Raw genomic sequence first — 21437 nt, forward strand, 5'->3', positions numbered from 1 at the left:
AGATATATACTAGATACTGACGGGACCTAGAAAAATGATTAAAGAAGATGTGAGATAATGTTTGAATTAATTAGCCAGAACAACCCTCACGTTTATGTTATGTTGAATTAAAAGTCAAATAGAGAAAAAATTGTAAAAGAAAGAAATAGAAAAGGACAAAATTAAAAAATTAAATTGTATCATGAATATTTTTATATTTATCACATATATTTTTATGTAAAATTATTTTATTTTTTCTTGATGTAAAACTATTTATATATTTTATTTTTACATATTATAAAATGATTATAAAAATTATATATTTTTAATAAATTAAAACAAAAATTGGAAAATTTTCTCTTTTATTTTATGTCAATTTAAGAAACAAGTTTCTTATAAGTCTTACAAAACAAAATCTTTAACTTTTTAATTTTTCATTTCAAATAAATAATAACGATTTTTACTTATTTCTTTGTTTACTTTTCTTTCCTCCGTAATAACATTATCACTAGCTAAAATTCTAACTTCATTAAATTTTCACCATAATATAATTCTATTATTATAAAATAAAAATTTAAAAAGATAAATAGTAAAATTACAACATCCGTGAAGGAAAAAAATGATAAATTTTTAAGAGAAATATAATGTAAAAGATATATTATTTAGATAAATAAAAATATAAAATAGTGTAAAATATTTTTTAAATTCTTATAATTTCACTTACTTTATTTTTTCTATTTAGTTTTTATAGTTTAAAGTAGATATTTTCAGTCCATATATTTATATTTTTCAATCATTTTTAGTTTTTATAGTTCAAAGATATATTTTTTAGCAATTATACTTGTAGTTTTTTAATCCTTTTAATTACTATCGTTAATTTTTTTATTTTATAATGTTGTCTCTTTCTTATTGATGTGACAATGATAGTAATACAATTTTATATATCTGATATCAAATTTATTTTGTTGAAATTATTTTAAATTAAGTTTCTCGATATTTCATGTCTCTTTTATACGCTCACCTAAGACACCCATTTGTTTATACTCGCAAAATTGAAAGAATTTTATCACGTTAGCATAAAACATACAATGTTACAAAAAAAAATAAAATAGTAAGAACTAAAAAAAATAAAAAAAATTACAAGTATAGGGATTAAAAGAATCTACCCTAAATTATAGGGACTAAGTATATAAATTAAAAATATTTATTTTAAATTATAAGGACTAAAAGATAAAGTAAATGAAACTGTAAGAAATAAAAAAGTATTTTAACCTAGAAAATAAAATAAAAAAATCTTTTTACTTATTTGTATGACCGCAAAAAAAGTACAAATGAATTAAATGAAAATATTGACTAAATTATACTTTTAATCTTTCTATAATAATAATATTAAATTCACCATTTTGGTCTTTCTATTTTTAAATCAATAATTTTAGTCTTTAAATTTTATTAAGTTTCCAATTTTGTTCTTTTTATTTTAAAATCTATGATTTTAGTCATTAATTTTATTAAATTCATAATTTTAGTTTTCTTATTAAACCTCTATATGTTGATCGTTACATTGTAATGTTTGATATGACCTAACATTTGACATAATAATTAATATTTAATAATATTTAAGTTAAATTACACTCCTAATTTTATTATTTTTTTATCTCATTTTATCATTTTTATAAAATAAAAATAAAAATTAAAAGCAAAATTTAGACCAAAATTATTAAATAATATCTCTTACTATTAATGATGTGTCTTCTATTGCTTATAATTAAAATTAAAGATAGTATTAATTGTTATGTGATCTCTTTTATGTCAAATTATGACTTACATTATAATTTTAATAATTAATGAATGAATATTTACCAATAAAATCAAAATTAAAAATTTTATAAAATTGAGAAACAAAAAATGTAATTTAGTGAAGAATATTTTTATAATAATTAAAAAAATATTTAGTTATTTGAAAAAACAAAAAAAAAAAAGAAAAATTAGCTACTTATAAATGAATCTGAAAAAATTTATGAAGATAAAATAAAACTACTAAAATAAAGTGATGGATAGTAGTAAAAATGAAATAAAGTTGTAAATTGGAATAAGCGTGGAAAAAGAAGGAAAGTGCGGTAATGTGTATGAGCTGGAAAGCGGAAGCAAAGTTCTTGTCTCTCTCGCCGCATTAAGTGAATGATTAGTGATAAATAATAATAGCATTGGCTTTTCTTTCTTTAATCTTCATTTGCTACGACTATGACTGAGTATGTATGACGTCGTATTCCATCTTCAACTCTTTCATCTCTCGCCGTGTTTCCAACAACCACAATAGTAATAAGTAATAACGTGTTATTTCAGTCAAATAAATACGTTCCATGTTCAACCTTTTTCATCACTGCCCTTGGCCACTCTCACACTATGACTATGACATTGACAATCTCTTCCTACCTCTTTCTCTTCTCTCTTCTCCTTCTCTCCCTCCACAACCTCTTCTCTTCCGCAGCCACTTCCAGGCTCACCGCCGGCCAAATCATAAGGGACAAGGACCGCCAGACATTGGTCTCCGACGGTCTCAACTTCGCCATGGGTTTTTTCAGTCTCGACAACTCCTCTTCCCGCTACGTCGGAATCTGGTACTACAACATCCCCGGGCCAGCCCTCATATGGGTCGCTAACCGCAACAACCCCATCAACGGCACCGGAGGATCCATCACCATCGCAAACGACGGCAACCTCCTACTCCTCGACGGAGCCATGAAACCTGTCTGGTCCACCAACGTCTCCACCCACAGAAACTCCTCAGCACTGCTTCGTGACGACGGCAACCTCGTTCTCTCCAGTGAGAAAAAAGAGGTGTGGCAAAGCTTCGAGAATCCGACGGACACCTACGTGCCTGGTATGAAAGTTCCCGTGGGGGTTTCAAGTGTTAACCATGTCTTCACGTCGTGGAAATCAGCCACGGATCCTTCTGAGGGTAACTACACCATGGGGGTGGATCCTGAAGGGTTGGCTCAGATAGTGGTTTGGGAGGGGGAGAAAAGAAGGTGGAGAAGTGGGTATTGGGATGGTAGACTATTCCAAGGAGTGTCTATGACGGGAACGTATCTCTATGGTTTTACTCTTAACGGGGATGGGAAAGGTGGTAGGTACTTTATATATAACCCCTTAAACGGCACTGACAAGGTGCGTTTTCAGGTGGGGTGGGACGGTTTTGAAAGAGAGTTCAGGTGGAACGAGGATGAGAAACGTTGGACTGAGATTCAAAAAGGGCCTTTTCATGAGTGTGAGGTTTACAACAAGTGTGGGGCTTTTGCGGCGTGTGACGTGCCAACTTCTGGTGACCCTGTTTGTACTTGCATACGAGGTTTTCAGCCCAAGCATTGGGATGAGTGGGTGAAGGGGAATTGGTCGGGTGGGTGTACGAGGATGACTCCACTCAAGGCTCAGAGGAATGTCGCTTCTCGGGTTAGTGTTGGAGAGGATGGGTTCTTGCATCGTAGATCTATGAAGTTGCCTGATTTCGCACGTGTGCTTGGCACGGATGATTGTGAGAGAGAGTGTTTCAACAATGCTTCTTGTACTGCGTATGCAGATGTTCTTGGAATAGGGTGCATGGTATGGTATGGGGAGTTGGTTGATATTCAACATTTTGAAAGTGGAGGGAATACATTGCACATTCGCCTCGCTCATTCTGATTTAGGTAAGTCTAAGACTCCCTTTATTTAGTCGCCTTATTCATATCTTGTTTCTAACATGTGCCATGAAAAGAAAAAAATGAATAGAATGACAAATCTTGTAAAATGCATACAAGTGTACCTTTTGCATGTTATGGTTGGACTTATATTTCAGCTAATTAGCCATCTCAAGTTTGAATCATTAAGATACGTTGATTTTTATTATCTATGAAGATGGTGAGAGGGAAATAATCTTTTGGGATGGTCAAGTTCTAATAACATGTAACTCTTGTGTTTTCAAATACAGATGATGGAGGAAAAAAGAACAGGGTTGCGATAATATCAGGTGTTGTGGCGGGGTTAATCTGCCTTGGAATCTTTGTATGGCTGGTGTGGAGATTCAAGGGAAAACTTAAAGGTGAAATATTCATCTCCCTAGACCCTAAAATTTTTTCTCTCTTAAAGGATTGACAACAAAAGTGGCAATTTGATATTGACTTGTGTATCTTATTTTCTTTTTAGTTCTGCCTACAGTTTCCTCAGCCTCGTGTTGCAAGAGTAGTGATGTACTACCAGTTTTTGATGCAAGCAAGAGCAGAGACATGTCAGCAGAATTTTCAGTATCGGCTGACCTTAGTTTGGAGGGGAGCCAAGTAAGCGGGCCAGATTTTCCACTTTTCAATTTCAGTTGCATTTCAATAGCCACAAACAATTTCTCAGAAGAAAATAAGCTTGGACAAGGGGGCTTTGGTCCTGTCTACAAGGTAAATATACTTCTATTTTTGCCCATGTTTGAGGAATAAAAGGCTTGCTGAAATGAAATGAAAATTATTTGCTGCATTTACCAGGGAAAGCTTCCAGGTGGAGAACAAATAGCTGTTAAGAGGCTTTCAAGACGGTCTGGCCAAGGTTTAGAGGAGTTCAAGAATGAAATGATGCTGATAGCCAAACTACAACACCGAAATCTTGTTAGACTCATGGGTTGTTCTATTCAAGGGGAAGAGAAGTTGCTGGTATATGAGTACATGCCAAACAAAAGCTTGGATTGCTTTTTATTTGGTATGTATCTTCACATTAACCTGCTCCATTTCTTTCTGCATTTTAATCAGCATGAAAAGAAATTATTGGTTTATTTTCCTAACAAGTTTGCCCTTTCTGGCAAACATCATGACAGACCCAGTCAAACAAAAACAACTAGATTGGACAAGACGCTTTGAGATCATTGAAGGCATCGCAAGAGGATTACTTTATTTGCACCGGGATTCAAGACTTAGAATAATTCATCGAGATTTAAAAACAAGTAATATTTTGTTAGATGAAAATATGAATCCAAAAATTTCAGACTTTGGCTTGGCGAAAATATTTGGTGGGAATCAAAATGAAGGGAATACAAACAGAGTAGTTGGTACATAGTAAGTATGCTTTGGTTTTGCTTGTCTTGATTCACTCACATGTAAATTCTTACTTGATTCAAGCTAATCTTAATATATAACTCTGTTCCAGTGGTTATATGGCGCCTGAATATGCAATGGAAGGTCTGTTCTCAGTCAAATCTGATGTATATAGTTTTGGTGTATTACTACTAGAAATTTTGAGTGGCCGCAGAAACACTAGCTTTCGTCATTCAGATGACTCAAGTCTCATAGGATATGTGAGTATCTCCTATATTGCACATTTTTTTTTCATCAAATGCAACTTGTATAAATGTGTTTTTACAGAAACGATTTACCAACATAAGATCACATTAGTAATGTTAACAGACTAGTGGTATTTCCTAGAAATGAGTTGCAACATTTTTAATATCTTATTGAAATGCTAGAGGCTAATGTTTTATGATGGAATGGGTGTAGGCGTGGCATCTTTGGAATGAACACAGAGAAATAGAGCTTGTTGATCCTTGCATTCGTGATTCGAGTCCTAAAAACAAAGCTATGAGATGCATACAAATAGGGATGTTATGTGTGCAAGATTCAGCAGCTCATAGACCAAACATGTCTGCTGTGGTGTTGATGCTGGAAAGTGAAGCTACGACTCTTCCCATGCCTACGCAACCTCTGATTACTTCCATGAGGAGATCTGATGACAGAGAATTTTACATGGATGGCCTTGATGTTTCAAATGATTTGACAGTCACAATGGTGGTAGGGAGATAGAAATGGAGTCATTCCATTTCTGTGTCTCTTTTTGTTTGCACTTCTCTATCACACCCTTTAAACGTACATAGGGCTCATTGTTTTTGCGTTTTTCCCTTTTGGCCCAACTGAAATTAAACTATACTATACACTTAAAATTGAATACGTTGTATATATCAATTTGTATTTTTGAGGATCCAGAAATGTGACTTATTATTACCTGGCAAATAGAAAGGAAATTAGAAAAATGACTTAGAGTTCACTTTATATGTGTATGGGGTAAGCAAGTATGCAACATAGTAAAACTAGTTTCACATCATAAGAAAGGAATTTTCAATTTGGAAATTTGGACTTTAGGGGCTATCACGTGTGCAGAAGTAGGTAATTCTGTCTTGAGAAATAATTGGGAGGGAACCAAATAATCCAAATACCATTCATGATTCTTGCTGTGTGTTTCACATGCATAGAAGAAATCCGGAGGTTCTGGTACATCTAGTCAACCAACTAGCTTTTCAACACATGATTTGTCCATTATTTTCAATTATAGGAAATGCTTCTATAGATAATTAACTTCTATATAGTATTCTTTTTAGGGTTTGTTTCGATAGGTAAATGTAAAGTAGAAAGAATAAAAATAGAATTAAAAATACATAAATTTATTTAACGAGCACACTGAAAAGATACTAGAGTAACCCGCCAACTATTATAAATTTTAGTCTTAAAAACTGCCATTTTGTTAACAAATAACATTTTTTAAGCATAATATGGTTACGGATTTAATCTCTAAGTTTTGTGTATAAAAAGTCTAATTCTTTGTTTTGACCAAAGGATACCTGTTCAACAAAATCTTTAGTCCTTAATTAAAATATGATACCAGGACGGTGTTTTTTAATTAGTGTTTCTTATATGATTTCTTTTATTAATTTTTAGGGTAGATTGACTCTTGGACCTTATGAAATTTAACAAAATTTCATTTGATACTCCTTTATTTTATTACTCCACGCAAATCTTCTTTAATTTCTTTAACAATATATTCTTTTCGTTAATCCTCGCTTAAACTCTAGCAAAATCATATAAATTAAGGAGAGTCAAAGTAATATTAAAAAGAATATTGGATATAATTTCGTTAAACTTCTAGAAGTGTAAGTGGAATTTATCCTAATTTTTATATTAAAATTGACCTAGAAATTATCCAATCGGGCATAGATATTATCAATTAAATATCATTACAAATTATCATTTTTGTTTTCATTAAAATTAAAACGCTTGAAAAAAGACTGGAAAATATATTTCACGCTTTAATTATTATCCTCTTTTTTCTCCAATGCCTTATTAGGACAAGCCTACCAAGTTTAGACATTTGAAGGACATGAATTTATGATTTTAAATCTTCATCAAACATTGTTGAACTTCCTGTCACTTTCACTGAATAATACAACTTAATTTCTTGCGAATTCCATGGTTTTAAAATTTAATTTTCTACCCCGACCCCGACATGGGTAGGTTTCAACCACTTTTCGTCATGAGGATCTAGAAACAAACACTATTAATTAATTTGAATTACGTAAACATCAAAATACAAAATATTTTGTCAACAAACAAGAACTATTTAATGAATTTGAATGACGTTAACATAACGACTGGTCATTAGTAAATCTTAACTTTGTTAAAAGACTTCAGTCAAGTTAACATTAAGTATACCGGATGGTGGCCGGCAATGCGGAACACCCGACCCAACTGAGCCAATCGCATTGCTGAGAACACTGACCACCTCTTACCCAAGTCAAATAGGTCAGGGTGCGCGACCAGGTTACGGAGTTATGCCAAGATAATTAAGGAGAGATTAATTTAGGTAATACACTGGTTTAACTCCTAATTTTCCAGGGCCCATTCTCTAATCACGACCCATTAACAACCACTATAAATAGACTCCCAACGAGGTACGTAACTAATTTTTAACTACCGCATTTAATACGTCGAGCACTTACTTGAGCGTTGAAGTGTCTTTGCAGGCATCCCCTCACTTCGGACTACTCGGTGAGGAACGAGAAGACCTAGACTCAGGATCAGACCCGCAACAACAAGGACAAGTAAAATATATATCCTAATACAGGAACATTAAGTATAACTTTCCAGCCGTAATTAATGACTAAATAAGTTAATGATCTCATTAATAAGTACCTTAAAGGCATTGAATAATGACAAAGCTTTTACATTAACGACCAACATGGTAAGAGTCTAATTCTTCTAATTAAATTATGAACAATAAATAAAATACCTAAGGGCAGCCAAAACTTGTGAATTAAGGTAATCATGTGTAGACATGTAGAGCACTTCATTAAATTATTTTTCATATAAGTTATAAAATTGTATAAGAGTATAAGTTTGAGAATAGACATTTTGAAAGTACTTTTAAAAAGAAAAACTAAAAATAAAAATAAAAATAAATTTCTTCTTAAATTAAAACTAACTAATTTAAACACAAAACTTTGGAAAAGAGAGAAAACTCCTACAAATTAAATTATAGATAAGTTAATTTATATTATATGAAGAAATTTATTTCATTTTTCTTTCTTAGAAATGTTCTTGAAAAATTTTATTTAGACAAACACTTATAAGTTATCTTGAAACACTTATTTAAAAAACTGAAAATAATTTATGAATTTATATTTTATGCATTGGTGTAAAAAAATTTAATTTTTAATTGATAAAGTTTATGATAAATGATACTTTTAAAATAATTGTTATGAAAGTTAATAAATTCATCATACATAAGCATAGATAATAAATCTTATCTTTACACTATTTATGAATACATTATTTACTCATAACTATAATCGACATGTAATAAATTATTTTCATTCCAAAGATTTTTTTTCCAAAACTTAAATGTTCATATCATTGTAGTTAATGATTTTTGAGACATAAATGAGTATGTTTTACTCTTTGAAAGTTATATTTTACTTACACTCATGTCAATTAATTATATTACAAACTAATGAACATGTATATAAAAAGAAAAAAAAATACTTAAATAAATGTGAAGGGAAAATAAAAATAAAATATAAAAAGTCAAGAATTCATATTCACGTTCAGATCTATCATTATATATTAAATTAAAATATAGTATCATTTAAATACTAAATTTTGTTCATTACTTCATATTTTTTTTGCAACATACTTATGATTGTATCAAAATTTATAGTTGCACTTAAATAACGATACATATCATTTTAATTTTTTAAAAATGATTTTGAATTAGTTACATATATCCTTTTTTTTTATATATATAATATGATTTGTTTTAAAATTTTACACATGTTAAGTTTTATATAGGAATTACTTATTTTTATGACTTATAATATTTTTTTAAAATAATTTTATAGGAATTTTGATTTTCTTATAATAGCACATGATCTTGCACTAAATGGTTATCTATAAATTAATTTTGGAAGACCAATCAATTAACAACGATAAAGAAAAGGAAACTATAATAAAAGTTTAATATATATACATATATAAATAAATATTTGATAATATTTAACTAATTTATCGTGTCATCTATTTAGTAATATAATATATTGATAAGATAGAATTTTATTAAATATTATTTTACAGAAAAATGTATTAAAAAAAAACTAAACTTAATTAGAAACGGAGTCAAAGAAGAAATATCCGGTGGGATACGATTTGCCAATAATAAGAGTCCACTGTGAGTTTTTGGAGATTCGGTCACCTAGCTAATTGGGCCGTCACTGGAAATTACCAAACCACGACTAAAGCATATCATGTAAATTTCATGCTTACTCTTAACTTGAGATGAATATGATAAAGATTTTACTTTGACTAAAGATATTACTATAGTAGTATATATATAATTTTGTAAGATTGAACTAATGAGTTAATAAATTTTTCCAAAATTGAAATGAATGAGCAACAAGTGAAAAAAGAAAAATCAATGGTTTTATAAACATTTTGAAGTTGAGTTGGATTACTGAGAATTAAAAAAAAAAAGTGAAAAAGGAATAACGTATGGAAGAAGCAGTTGTGAGTCATTTGGATGGCAAACCATATTCACACTGTGGACAGAACAAAAAGAAGAGAGTGAATGACATATAAGAGTCTTTGGCGTACGTCCTTAAGAATTAAGATAGATTAATAGAGATGGTTTCACTTTTGAAATTTGGAAAAGGCTTGTTCAAAGGAGAAACAAGTTAGACCAAATAACAATGCAATTCGCCCTTCTTAAATTACACACAACTCTCTCTCTCTCTCTTTCAGGGCAAACATGCCAGGTTTTTGCTTCTTCCTCTTTCTGTTGCTGGCATCACACATCACAACCTCACACTCCGCAGACACGTTAACCTCATCGCAAATCCTCGGAACCAACGAAACCCTCGTATCACCAAACCAAGTCTTCGCTCTATGCTTCTTCCCAGGCACCAACTCCACCTGGTACTTGGGCATACGCTACAACAACATCAAGGACTCAACCGTCGTGTGGGTGGCCAACAGAGACAACCCTCTCCAGAACTCCACAGGGTTCCTCAAAATCGGAGACAGCGGAAACATGCTTCTCACGGATTCATCAAAGAAGGCCGTTTGGTCCTCCAACGAAACCAAAGCCAAAAACCCTATGCTTCAGCTCTTGAACACAGGAAACCTAGTTCTGAGAGAAGAAAACATAACCGACCCCACAAAATATGTCTGGCAAAGCTTCGATTACCCAACGGACACGCTCCTACCCGGCATGAAGATGGGGTGGAACCTGGACACGGGCGTGGAGAAACACTTAACATCGTGGACAACCACAGGGAGAGACCCTTCAAGCGGAGATGTTTCTTTCAAGATAGAGACACGTGGAGTACCAGAAATCTTCTTGAGAAAAGACAACAACATAACATACAGAAGCGGACCCTGGAATGGTGAGAGATTCAGCGGGGTGCCAGAGATGGAACCCGACACAGATTCCATAACATTTAATTTTTCGTACGATAAACACGGTGTCTACTATTCTTTCTCCATTGGGAACCCTTCGATTTTGTCGAGGTTGGTAGTGACTTGGGATGGGCAACTTGAGCGTCTGACGTGGGTGCCGAGTAGTGGGACGTGGACCACGTTTTGGTTCGCGCCCAAGGATCAGTGTGATGATTACAGAGCGTGCGGTCCTAACGGCGTGTGCGACTCGAACGCTTCGCCGGTTTGCACGTGCGTGAGGGGGTTCAAGCCGAGGAATGTGGCGGCGTGGAGCTTGAGAGATGGGTCTGATGGGTGTGTGAGGGAGACGGAGTTGGATTGCGGGAGTGATGGGTTTGTGAAGGTTGAGAACGTGAAGTTGCCGGAGACGAGTAATGTGTTTGCGAATAGGAGCATGAGCTTAAGGGAGTGTCAGAGTTTGTGCCGCAGGAATTGTTCTTGCATGGGTTATGCTAACATCGAGGTTAGTGAGGGAGGACGAGGGTGCGTCATGTGGCCCGGTCAACTCTTCGACATTCGAAAGTATCCTGCTGGTGGACAAGATTTGTATGTCAGATTAGCAGCTTCTGATCTAGGTACGTACAACAATTCTTTCTCTTCTCTCTTCCCCATTCCAATTTCCAATAGTTTACTTTATGAAAATAACAGTATTAATTAATAACGTGAGATTAGGTGTTCTAATAATTGAAAAATAAATTGAATTTCTTCGCTGATCTTTTCTCCTTCCTTAATTCCTTTGGTTGGGTGAGCTAATGGAATATGGTGCATTACTTTTTTCTATGTCCTGAAAATGCTTGAAATTATTTTGCACACAACGTCACTAAAGAACCTTTGTTTCTAGAATTTTCCGGACCCACTCACTTTTTTATGTGGGCCCCACCGTAATGCTATGTTGTGGGCCGACCATTTTGACTCGTTAGGTTTTCTTTTCGGGCAAGTCCAAAAGTCTAATGCTACATTCTTTTCCAATCATAATGGTTACGTTCACGTTTACATTATTTTCGAAGAACAGAGAGCAATGATACTGTTGATACAAGTATAGAGCCATTCTAATTGCATTTAATTTGCCGCATTCATACATTTTAATTTTAATTCTAAGTATAAATATATTTTTAGTCAATTAAAATAAATAAAAACTAAAAATATCGATAACGAGAAATTTTTTATACTACTAAGGGATCTAATTGAGTAGCGTGAGTGAATTATTGTACATCCAATATGAGTTTAATTCCTATTTTGATAAGAAAAATGTCATGCACCGAATTGTTGAATTTATTTCGCTGCTAGACAGCTAAGTCTGCGTATTTGTTCATATTTGAATTTGAATGTTGGACCATGCTATGTTCTAAGGGGTTGGTAGGATTTTGGTGCGTGTGAAAAAAGATAAGGATTTGGTTAATGAATGTGAGGCCATCAAGGTAGCTACGCTGTGGTGGGACTCCAAAAGTCTTATTTCGATCCTTTGTCATTCCAAAGTAGCATGTCTACGACAAACAAGATTATCATTTTTCTTCGCTTTTTATGTGAATGTGATTTTCTTTAATAAGAGTTTAAAACATAATAATTTAGTTTGTAATTACTAGTATTAACAATAGTTAACCTAAGTTCTAACAGTTGGAACAAATAAGTGGATATGTGTACTAAAAAACCTGTGTTTCACAGATGACGTAGGATCTGCAGGTGGCTCTCAGTCTCACAAGACAAGCCATGTAGGTGAGGCTGTAGGAATTACAATTTCTGCAGCAGTAATAATTTTGGGATTGGTTCTCATTTTCTGGAAAAGGAGGAAACTGTTAAGTACATCAAATGTGAAGACAGCCCCCAGAGGTAATGTCCCTCCATGTAATGTTAAATATATGGTATGGATTCTGTTGTGGTAGTAGATGATAACATGTGTTGTCTTGGTTCTTGCCATAAAACCAGGTTCTTTCCATAGAAGTCGGGATTTGCTAACGAGTGAAGGGATGTTTTCAACTAATAGAGAAAACTCGGGAGAAAGGAGCATGAATGACATAGAGTTGCCGATGTTTGATTTTAATACCATAACAATGGCCACAAACAACTTCTCCGAAGAAAATAAACTTGGACAAGGAGGCTTTGGTATTGTTTACAGGGTAAGTTTCTTTTTGTTGCTCAAAATCACAAAGCACGCACACAACAACATGCTAATAGGAGTGTTTGTGTGTAAACCAGGGTAGGTTGATGGAAGGCCAAGATATTGCTGTGAAGAGACTATCTAAAAACTCGGGGCAAGGAGTTGATGAATTTAAGAATGAGGTCAAGTTAATTGTCAGGCTTCAACATAGAAATCTTGTTCGGCTCTTTGGTTGCTGCGTTGAGATGGATGAGAAGTTGCTAGTTTATGAGTACATGGAAAATAGAAGTCTTGATTCCATTTTGTTTGGTAAGTTTCTTTGGCATGAAAGAATTTTTGTTTTTCAAATGCAGACATGTTTGGCTTAACCTGGTCTTATTTTTATAATAAATAATGTTCCAGACAAAGCCAGAAAACCCACACTGGACTGGAAAAGACGCTTCAACATTATATGTGGCATAGCTAGAGGGCTACTTTATCTGCACCATGATTCCAGATTCAGGATTATACATAGGGATCTCAAGGCAAGCAACATTCTACTTGACAGTGAAATGAACCCAAAGATATCAGACTTTGGGATGGCTAGACTTTTTGCCTCAAACCAGACAGAAGCAAACACATTGAGAGTTGTTGGAACATAGTGAGTCACACAATATCCCAAACTAGTTCTAAAACGCCAAATATGTATTTATCACAAAAAACAAAAGACAAAATATATTAACATAATTATTTGTATATTTTTCTAATGTGCAGTGGCTATATGTCTCCTGAATATGCCATGGATGGGAACTTCTCAGTGAAATCTGATGTTTTTAGTTTTGGAGTTCTAGTGCTGGAAATTATAACGGGAAAGAAAAACAGAGGATTCTATTACGCAAACGATGATATGAATCTTCTAGGGAATGTGAGTGAGAGTGCTTCTTTAATTAGAGTGCTATTAAGTTGATAATATGATCTTCTGTTAATAATAATATGATGCTATCTTCTTGTAGGCATGGAGGAAGTGGAGAGATGGCAGTGCATTGGAACTCATTGATTCATCAATTGGCGATTCATATTCACCATCTGAAGTTCTTAGATGCATACACGTTGGGCTCTTGTGTGTCCAAGAACGTGCAGAAGATAGGCCAACAATGCCTTCAGTGATGTTGATGCTGAGTAGTGAATCTGCATTAATGCCACAACCAAGAAACCCTGGGTTTTCCATAGGGAAGAATCCTGCGGAAACTGATTCTTCTTCAAGTAAGCAAGATGAATGGAGTGTGAACCAAGTCACAGTCACATTGCTAGATGCTAGGTAGTCAAAGAAGCATGACATCACCTAACATGTTTGTATATTCCTTGAAACATAAACAATGTTCTGTAAATCTTCCTTCCTCTGATAGTTGCGGCCCCTTTGAGATCTACTTTGATCTTGTTTTGTTGTAATATGTAAGAGATACCTTCAGTGAAGAACATGCTTCTTAGTTTAAAGCTTGAAGCTACTTTCTGCCGTCAATATCTAGTTTCATTATTCACTCACGCGGACATTGTCTTAAACTGAGTCAGGTTTATAAAAAATAATCTAATTGAATTTAATGTTGAGTTCAATTTTGATATGGCTTACACTCGTATATACACTCGCCCAATATTTGTTGATACCATATTTAATGTTTGACTGCTGCATAAACAACTAATATTAAACACCTTCAATGATGCAGCAACACATCATTGCAAACTGCCTAACAGCATTTGCCATAGAATCTATAAGTCAGCAACAAATTTCGAGCCTCTAATAGAGTAATAGTCATAGAATTATTATTAAAATTCTCCTGGTTGCTGAGCCCCTGAAAATCTTGTTGAAAAAATATTATGTGGCTTGTGATGACATTGTTATTCAAAACAAATTATTCTACAATTTTGCAATTTATATGTGTCATATGATATTTACTATCTGGATTAGTAATATATTAAAATACTATTTGATTAATGTATATAATTTTAGATCTAAACAGACTATGTTGAATTACAATGAGTTTTAAATTTGATTGTGTTGATTGATTGATATTATATAATTGATCGATTTATAATTGTGTTGACAGGCTATTGTTGTGATAATATGATTGAACATGAATTTCAATCAATGATGATTTATTTCAATTACCCATAAAATAATAAATGTTAAATTATATAGTTGTTGATTTATGGGTGCATTGAAATTCATTAGGATTATCCAAAGGTATCATGTATTTTAGATGGTGCATATTTTGTTATCAAATAATATGTTTTGAAATCTTGATGATTGTGAGAAATATCAACTTTTTTCATTCTCACCCGCCTCGTCGTCAAATTTGACATCCAAATTCAATTACACAAAGCTGCACTTGCATTTTACATCCTAACATCTTATAAAAGAAGGGCTTTGACTTCTGAATAAACAAAAGGCAGAAGTCATAAACAATTTCCATTAATGGAGTATCTTATTGTAAAATCCACTACGTAGGACGAATAGAAATGACACGGTTCAAAACCCGAGTTGTTTTGTTGTTGTTAGGACTCAGGAGAATTTAATATTGAGAGCCTTTGAATGGTGATTTGCCAGTCATATAAGGGTGTGACAGGTGAAGACCTTTGAAAATTATAAAAATGAAAACATTCTTCTCTGAAATTTCTTGAGGAATAAGTTAACGTTTGCTAGTTGAAACTTAGAAGACTATAAATCTATAACATATACCACTCCATCAAAATCAGAGTGATTTCATCCTCCATAGATTGGCATTTTTACACGCAGAGTGAACTGAAACCAATGTAATTGGTATAGGATAAATCGAGAAGGCCAGAATGGAGTAGTCGAATATGCTAGGAAATCTACGATGGAAAATTTGGCTTTTTAAAATAAAATAAAATTGGGAAAGTCTAGTATGAGAATTTAAGGATCATTTTACTTTTGTTATCATCTTCTAATTTCACTCTTTATTTACAAAAGTGTTACCTGTTCCTGTTTTCACTCTTCATTTGACCTTCTCCTAGCAATGATTGTTATAAGGAAGTTAACAAAAAAAGGTCTCTTTGCGCATGATTTGAATTCTTGATATTGTGTTTAATGTTTTCTCTTGATTAATAATCAATTGAATGATCTTTGCTTGAATTCAACAACAAAGTTTTTATTTTAGGATCGGATTTGGACCCATTTGTGTGCAACTCATCTTGCGCACTCGAAGAAGAATCAGTTTCTTGGGGGCCCCTTGAAAGGACGAAACCAGGGTGTTTGGGCTGTGCCAATGATGCAATTTCGCTATTCAACATTAAGACCACACATGACATAGTGGGCCTGTCTTCTGCTCGTTCTTGGACACATATTCAGCAAATGATGAATCTATTAGTTCCAATGCACTCTCCTCTCTCCAAAGCACCTATGCCTATCACAACACACAACAAAAATTCCTTAATAAGTTGTCACCATTTAAATAAACACAGCCTTTAATTTTCACTTATGCCCAACAAGATTTGTTTCATCTGAAGAATAAAACCCTCTGTTCTTCGTGCTGCTTACAGTCTCAAACACAAGGACCCCGAAACTGAATATCAGATTTCATTGAGAAGTATCCACCCATTGTGTATTCAGGAGATATATAGTCACTGCACATACAATTTTTTTTTTAATAATGAGGTCATTGCACATTTTATTTTAACTAAAATTAAGGTGTTACATTAGTACTACTCAGTACTCATTATGTTCCAACAACTCTCCTTGTATATGCTTGTGTTTGATCATTGACAAAAATTTTAGCAATTCCAAAATCTGATATATCTAGGTTCATTTCTTTATCAAGTAGAACACTGCTTGTCTTGAGATATCCAAGAAGAATTCTAAATCTGGAATCATGATGGAGATAAAGAAGCCCTTTGGCTATTCAATATACAATGTTGAAGCACATTAGCCAGTCTAGTGCGGAACTCTTATCTTTGTCTGAAAAGAGTATTTTGTTAATTATCATAGCTGTATCATTTCAAAACAATTTTTTTGTCCATAATCAACTAGAGGGAAGGAACACTGATAAGTTTGAAGGTGCATAAGCATAAATGCTGCATAATGTTAAAATAACTCAAATAAAATAGAGTACTTACATCACCGACCAAAAATCGCCTCTGCTGTGTCAGATTGTCCCTCGTAGTTCGCTCAAATATTTGTGATTATCAAACAACTTTCACTTAGATATCTTCATCCTTTTACTTAAATCCAATCAGGTCTCTTACTTCGTCGACTAATATGTTAAGTAACTACCCCAACTTAATCTCTTGTTGGTCCCCAACAAGATACCAATCAAAAACCAAAAAGGGTACTTCCTACCATAAGATTTCTTCTATATCAACAATAGGTAAACACTCAATCAATTCACCATCAAAAACCAATTTCTACTCACTGAGGTGCCCACAACAACAACCATGCCCAAACACAAAAATTGCAAGGCAAATCATAGCATGAACATTACAAACCAATATCTGAACATACTCTCTCAACAATGGCTCTCCAGGGTGAGTGTTTCTCTCAAGTCCATTCATCATTTCTATGAACATAAGCATTGATATCATCTCTTCAGTACTACTCTTTGAGAGAAATTAAGGATCACAAGGACTTTTTTGGAAAGTTGAGGGTTGACTGAGGCTTGGTTAACAAAGGAATGTGGTTTTTCAGATTAACAGGGTTTAAACTCAAGAGAGTAAAATGAACATGAACCAAACACTCCACTTTGCTCACTCTAAATATTCAACTCCAACCAGATCTCTCAGCCCAAAATCTTCCTCTAATTACACACCCTCTTTCCTTAAGGTTCTTTGCCTAGATTTCAAGAGGTCTCTCTCTCTTTTAAGACTTTTTGTACAGGTGCTTGTTTATTTTGCTCTTGATTTGATTTGATTTTTTTTTTTTGTTTTTTTTTTGTTTTTGTTTTTGTTTTTTGTTTTTTTGTTTTTTTTTTTTGAGATCATGAATACAGGATAATGGTAAGATGAAACTAACAAGCACACTTGACTATAAGCAGAAAAACATGAAAGAGAGGTGACTCTTCCCTTCAAATTGCATTGGCTTACTTTCTCCATTTTCTCTCAACTTGACAACTCTAATCAACTACCCCAACTTAATTCCCAATTCATTTTCATTTCACTCTCAAAAGTTTTGGTTAGGGTGATGAGTTGGCATTTGGGAAAGGTTTAAGGTGATTTGAAGGTTAAAGCTCAAACAGGTTTTGAAGAATAGATTCAATTCTGGCTGGCTGTTTGGTTCTAGGCTTAAAAAGATTTCAGTTATTTACAATGGAATGCCTTGATCCTGTCCAAAACTTTCTCACAAGAACAATCATTCAAGATTCAACCAATGCAAACACATATGCTATGATGATGGCTCTCAAAAGTGGAAATATATATGACATATGCATTGTTTAGTCACTCTCACTCACCAGCTTGGCTAAATGTTCATTTATTGATCTTTCATGCCATGCTAATCAAATAACTCACAATTTCATGATCAAACAAAGTTGGATGAGTGCAACCTCAAAACAAGTCTCAAAACAAACCATTTTAAGGTGAATCAAAAGATGTGTTTTCACTATTTGTTGATCTAAAAGCCACCTCATTTTCTACCTTTCAAGAATGATTTTCAATTTTTCCCAAAACATTTTTTTTTTCACAAAAAGTATATAAACTACCACATAGTTCAAACAATTAACAAAACAGAACCTAAAACAACTAGAATTTAAAATGACTGGAATTTAAAATGGCATAAAATTAAAGTGGAACTTCTCTTCCTCAAAACGATGGTGACAATGACCCTCCATTCTCTCCTTTTCATCATTGCTTGCTCATGCTCTTGCTCCCCACCATAAAGTTGTTCACCTTGATCTCCTTGATCTCCACCCCCTCCAGAAAATATAGGACTGTCCCCAGGCCACTTCAGATGGTGGTGGTGAGGTTGGTGCATCTGGGATTTTATGAGTGGCGTTAGAGCTTCCGCTTGAACCGCCACCTCTTGAACAACTATCTGAAAATTTTACAACCAATTCTTGCAACCAAGTTAGTCTACAAGTTGATCAAACACAACACAATTCTTCATGGGGCATAAGGAATGATCAATAAACATTCTAACATGTGAAACACTAAAGTTATTTCAAAGCCACCAATGAACAAGCAAATATTTCCTACTAGCTCCCATGATCAACCAACCACAATGATTTTACACTTTAAATAAAGAACACAAATTCACTCAAGCATTTAACCAAACACGTGGTGTACATGAGAAAGAAAAGCAAAATGCACGTGAATTCTTGCCATGCAAGGTTTACATTTCTTCACAAAAATGAAACATTTCAGTGATCACCTTTTTCAAAGCTTTCATTGTGTTCAAATCAAAAACTTTTCTCATTCAGGAAATTCTTCAAACACAAAATAGGCAGAAAATGAGAAGGATCATGCATGTGCAATATTGAAGAATCAAACACCCAAATTCAAGCATTGCATTCCACAAGTGAACTACATCACAACTGATGCCATCATCATGCTTTAAAGAACTCAAAAAGATAACAAAATCATGCTTAAGGTTCCAAAAAGTTGAAGTGAGCAAGCAAAGGTTTCATGCATTACACACGGAAGTTAGAAAGATGAAGATTGTACCTTGTAATGCTAATAAAAATGTATCCTTTCGTGTTTATGTGCAAAATGGATGATGAAGAACAAAGGATTTATGGAGATTATGAAGAGAAGAGATGAAACGTGAGGAGGTTAATGAGTTTCGTGAGTGGGAGAGGAAGAGAAACAAAGGAGTGGATAGAGGGGTTCAGTTTTAAAACTGAACCAAATGGTGGAGTTCCCTGGTCTTAAATTGGCGCCAGAAAATTGGCGCTAAGGCTGTGGTTTTGGCGCTACAGCGCTGGAACTGGTTATACAATTTGATCAACCCGAGAATTGGCGCCTTAGCTGTAGAATTTGGCGCTGCAGCTGTGGAATTTTGAGATCAAGGGTGATCTCCAGAGACTTGGCGCTATGGCTGTGAAGCCAGCGCTAGAGCTGTGGCATTAGAATATATCAAAAACTGGACCAGAGAGTTGGCGCTATGGCCGTGGTCCTGGGGCTTCAGCTGTGGACATTCACAATGCAATTTGGCTTGAACAGAGAGTGGGCGCCATGGCTGTGGAGCCTGGCGCTTGAGCTGTGGTATTTTTGAGCTCAAGAGAGAGCTCCATGGGCTTGGCGCTATGGCCGTGAAACCAGCGCTGGAGCTGTGGGAAATTAGCATGCAAACTGACCCAACAGAAACTTGGCGCCATAGCGGTGAGGCTGGCGCTTCAGCGTGAAAAGTTGAAATACACCAAAGAGTCCTACAGAGAGTTGGCGCCATGGCTGTGAACACTGGCGCTTGAGCGTTGGGACAAAATTGAATTCTAAGCTTTTCTCTTCCAAATAGAACAATACCAATTGATGGCTCATTTTTCGTGAACATTTTACCATTTCCTTTTCACATCACAACCAACTATACCAACACTGCAAACACATAAGGCCAGATTCATTCTTAGTCTCCTTGAGCTTTTAAACTATACCATCATCCCACATTAGTACCCAAGTTTAAAACTGATTTGTTCATTAAATCTCAAAACATCACAGAATCACAAAACATCATGTACTTAACCATCAAGCAGCAGTAGTGTAACTCAGCCAAAACTCATTATAACACCACAAACAATATGGAACCAAACCTCCCTATGAATCAAAATATTCCACTCCACACTCCAAATCATTAAACTACTCACAAACCAAACACCCAAAACAATGCAACACCATTATCAAACAACAAAATGACATCCAAAATCCTAACTCACAACACATAAACAAAACTTAAACTAAACCAGAAATGTTAAACATCTTCCACAACATGCGAATCATCAAGCACAATCATTCTAAACTTAAGCAATTCTATGAACAAGAACTGTTAACTACTCACTATGCAAGCTAACTTAGAATTTAAAACAGAAATTAAAACAGAAACATGCTAATTTAATGTCTTTAGCTTGACAATCCTGTTTGTTCATGGCTCCTTCCAATGAGTGATGGTAGTGAGTCTTTCAACTTCACCACCCAGATAATGCTTGAGCCTCTGACCATTAACCAACCAAGTCCTTCCAGAAGCAGGATCTTCAAGTTCAATGGCTCCATAGGATTTGACAGACTTAATTGAGAAAGGACCTGACCACTTAGATTTGAGCTTCCCAGGGAAGAGTTTCAACCTGGAATTGAACAATAATACCTGCTGGCCAGGTTGGAAGTTCCTATTCAGAATCTTCTTGTCATGGTATATTGTTGAGATTTCCGTTGAAGTACTTTTGCTATAATTGAAATTTAGTTTAATTCTATCAACGGTCTCAAACACGGCAAGTATACCGGCCGTTCAAGTAGTAAAAATATCGTATCCACAGGGATTAGAAGGTAATATAAGCATTTATTGACTATTCGTGACTAAAGAATAATTCCAATTTCATAGTTTGTGCAGTGAATGCAAAGTTGTGACTATTAGAATGAAAGCTGTAAATAAATATTGTTTTGTGAGTGGAAAAGGTAAGGAATGGTATT

At 34.2% G+C, this 21437-nt stretch overlaps 2 protein-coding genes across 4 annotated transcripts; both read left to right on the forward strand.

The window, feature by feature from the left end:
- Positions 1 to 2268: 2268 nt before the first annotated feature.
- LOC109788352 (G-type lectin S-receptor-like serine/threonine-protein kinase B120) lies at positions 2269 to 6018 on the forward strand. 3 transcript variants are annotated; one of them, XM_029269239.2, is made up of 7 exons: positions 2269 to 3664; positions 3946 to 4056; positions 4173 to 4402; positions 4487 to 4697; positions 4813 to 5050; positions 5142 to 5289; positions 5489 to 6018. In XM_029269239.2, exons 1-7 carry the CDS (start codon positions 2383 to 2385, stop codon positions 5789 to 5791), a joined length of 2523 nt encoding a protein of 840 aa, XP_029125072.2. In that variant the 5' UTR covers positions 2269 to 2382; the 3' UTR covers positions 5792 to 6018. The 3 variants fall into 3 exon arrangements, with proteins under 3 accessions (XP_029125072.2, XP_020202638.2, XP_082923236.1); XM_020347049.3 differs by having other exon boundaries at positions 2272 to 3664; positions 4161 to 4402; XM_083067110.1 differs by lacking the exons at positions 2269 to 3664; positions 3946 to 4056; positions 4173 to 4402 and having other exon boundaries at positions 4558 to 4697; positions 4784 to 5050.
- A 3882-nt stretch (positions 6019 to 9900) lies between these two features.
- LOC109788365 (receptor-like serine/threonine-protein kinase SD1-8) lies at positions 9901 to 14322 on the forward strand. Its single transcript, XM_020347070.3, has 7 exons — positions 9901 to 11322; positions 12410 to 12574; positions 12671 to 12861; positions 12941 to 13151; positions 13245 to 13482; positions 13596 to 13746; positions 13835 to 14322. Exons 1-7 carry the CDS (start codon positions 10059 to 10061, stop codon positions 14141 to 14143), a joined length of 2529 nt encoding a protein of 842 aa, XP_020202659.1. The 5' UTR covers positions 9901 to 10058; the 3' UTR covers positions 14144 to 14322.
- The last annotated feature ends 7115 nt before the right edge of the window (positions 14323 to 21437 follow it).

The sequence above is a fragment of the Cajanus cajan genome, chromosome 1 (assembly GCF_000230855.2).
Source record: "Cajanus cajan strain Asha chromosome 1, NIPB_CcT2T_4, whole genome shotgun sequence".
In the NCBI taxonomy this organism is placed as follows: domain Eukaryota; kingdom Viridiplantae; phylum Streptophyta; class Magnoliopsida; order Fabales; family Fabaceae; genus Cajanus; species Cajanus cajan.

Bases quoted from the DNA above. Each gene is read 5' to 3' on its own strand.
- LOC109788352 (XM_020347049.3), top strand. From the start codon at position 2,383: ATGACTATGACATTGACAATCTCTTCCTACCTCTTTCTCTTCTCTCTT. The intron at 4,057-4,160 runs GTGAAATATTCA...TTTTCTTTTTAG, and splicing joins ATTCAAGGGAAAACTTAAAG to TTCTGCCTACAGTTTCCTCA. The intron at 5,051-5,141 runs GTAAGTATGCTT...ACTCTGTTCCAG, and splicing joins AACAGAGTAGTTGGTACATA to TGGTTATATGGCGCCTGAAT.
- LOC109788365 (XM_020347070.3), top strand. From the start codon at position 10,059: ATGCCAGGTTTTTGCTTCTTCCTCTTTCTGTTGCTGGCATCACACATC. The intron at 12,575-12,670 runs GTAATGTCCCTC...CCATAAAACCAG, and splicing joins TGTGAAGACAGCCCCCAGAG to GTTCTTTCCATAGAAGTCGG. The intron at 13,483-13,595 runs GTGAGTCACACA...TCTAATGTGCAG, and splicing joins TTGAGAGTTGTTGGAACATA to TGGCTATATGTCTCCTGAAT.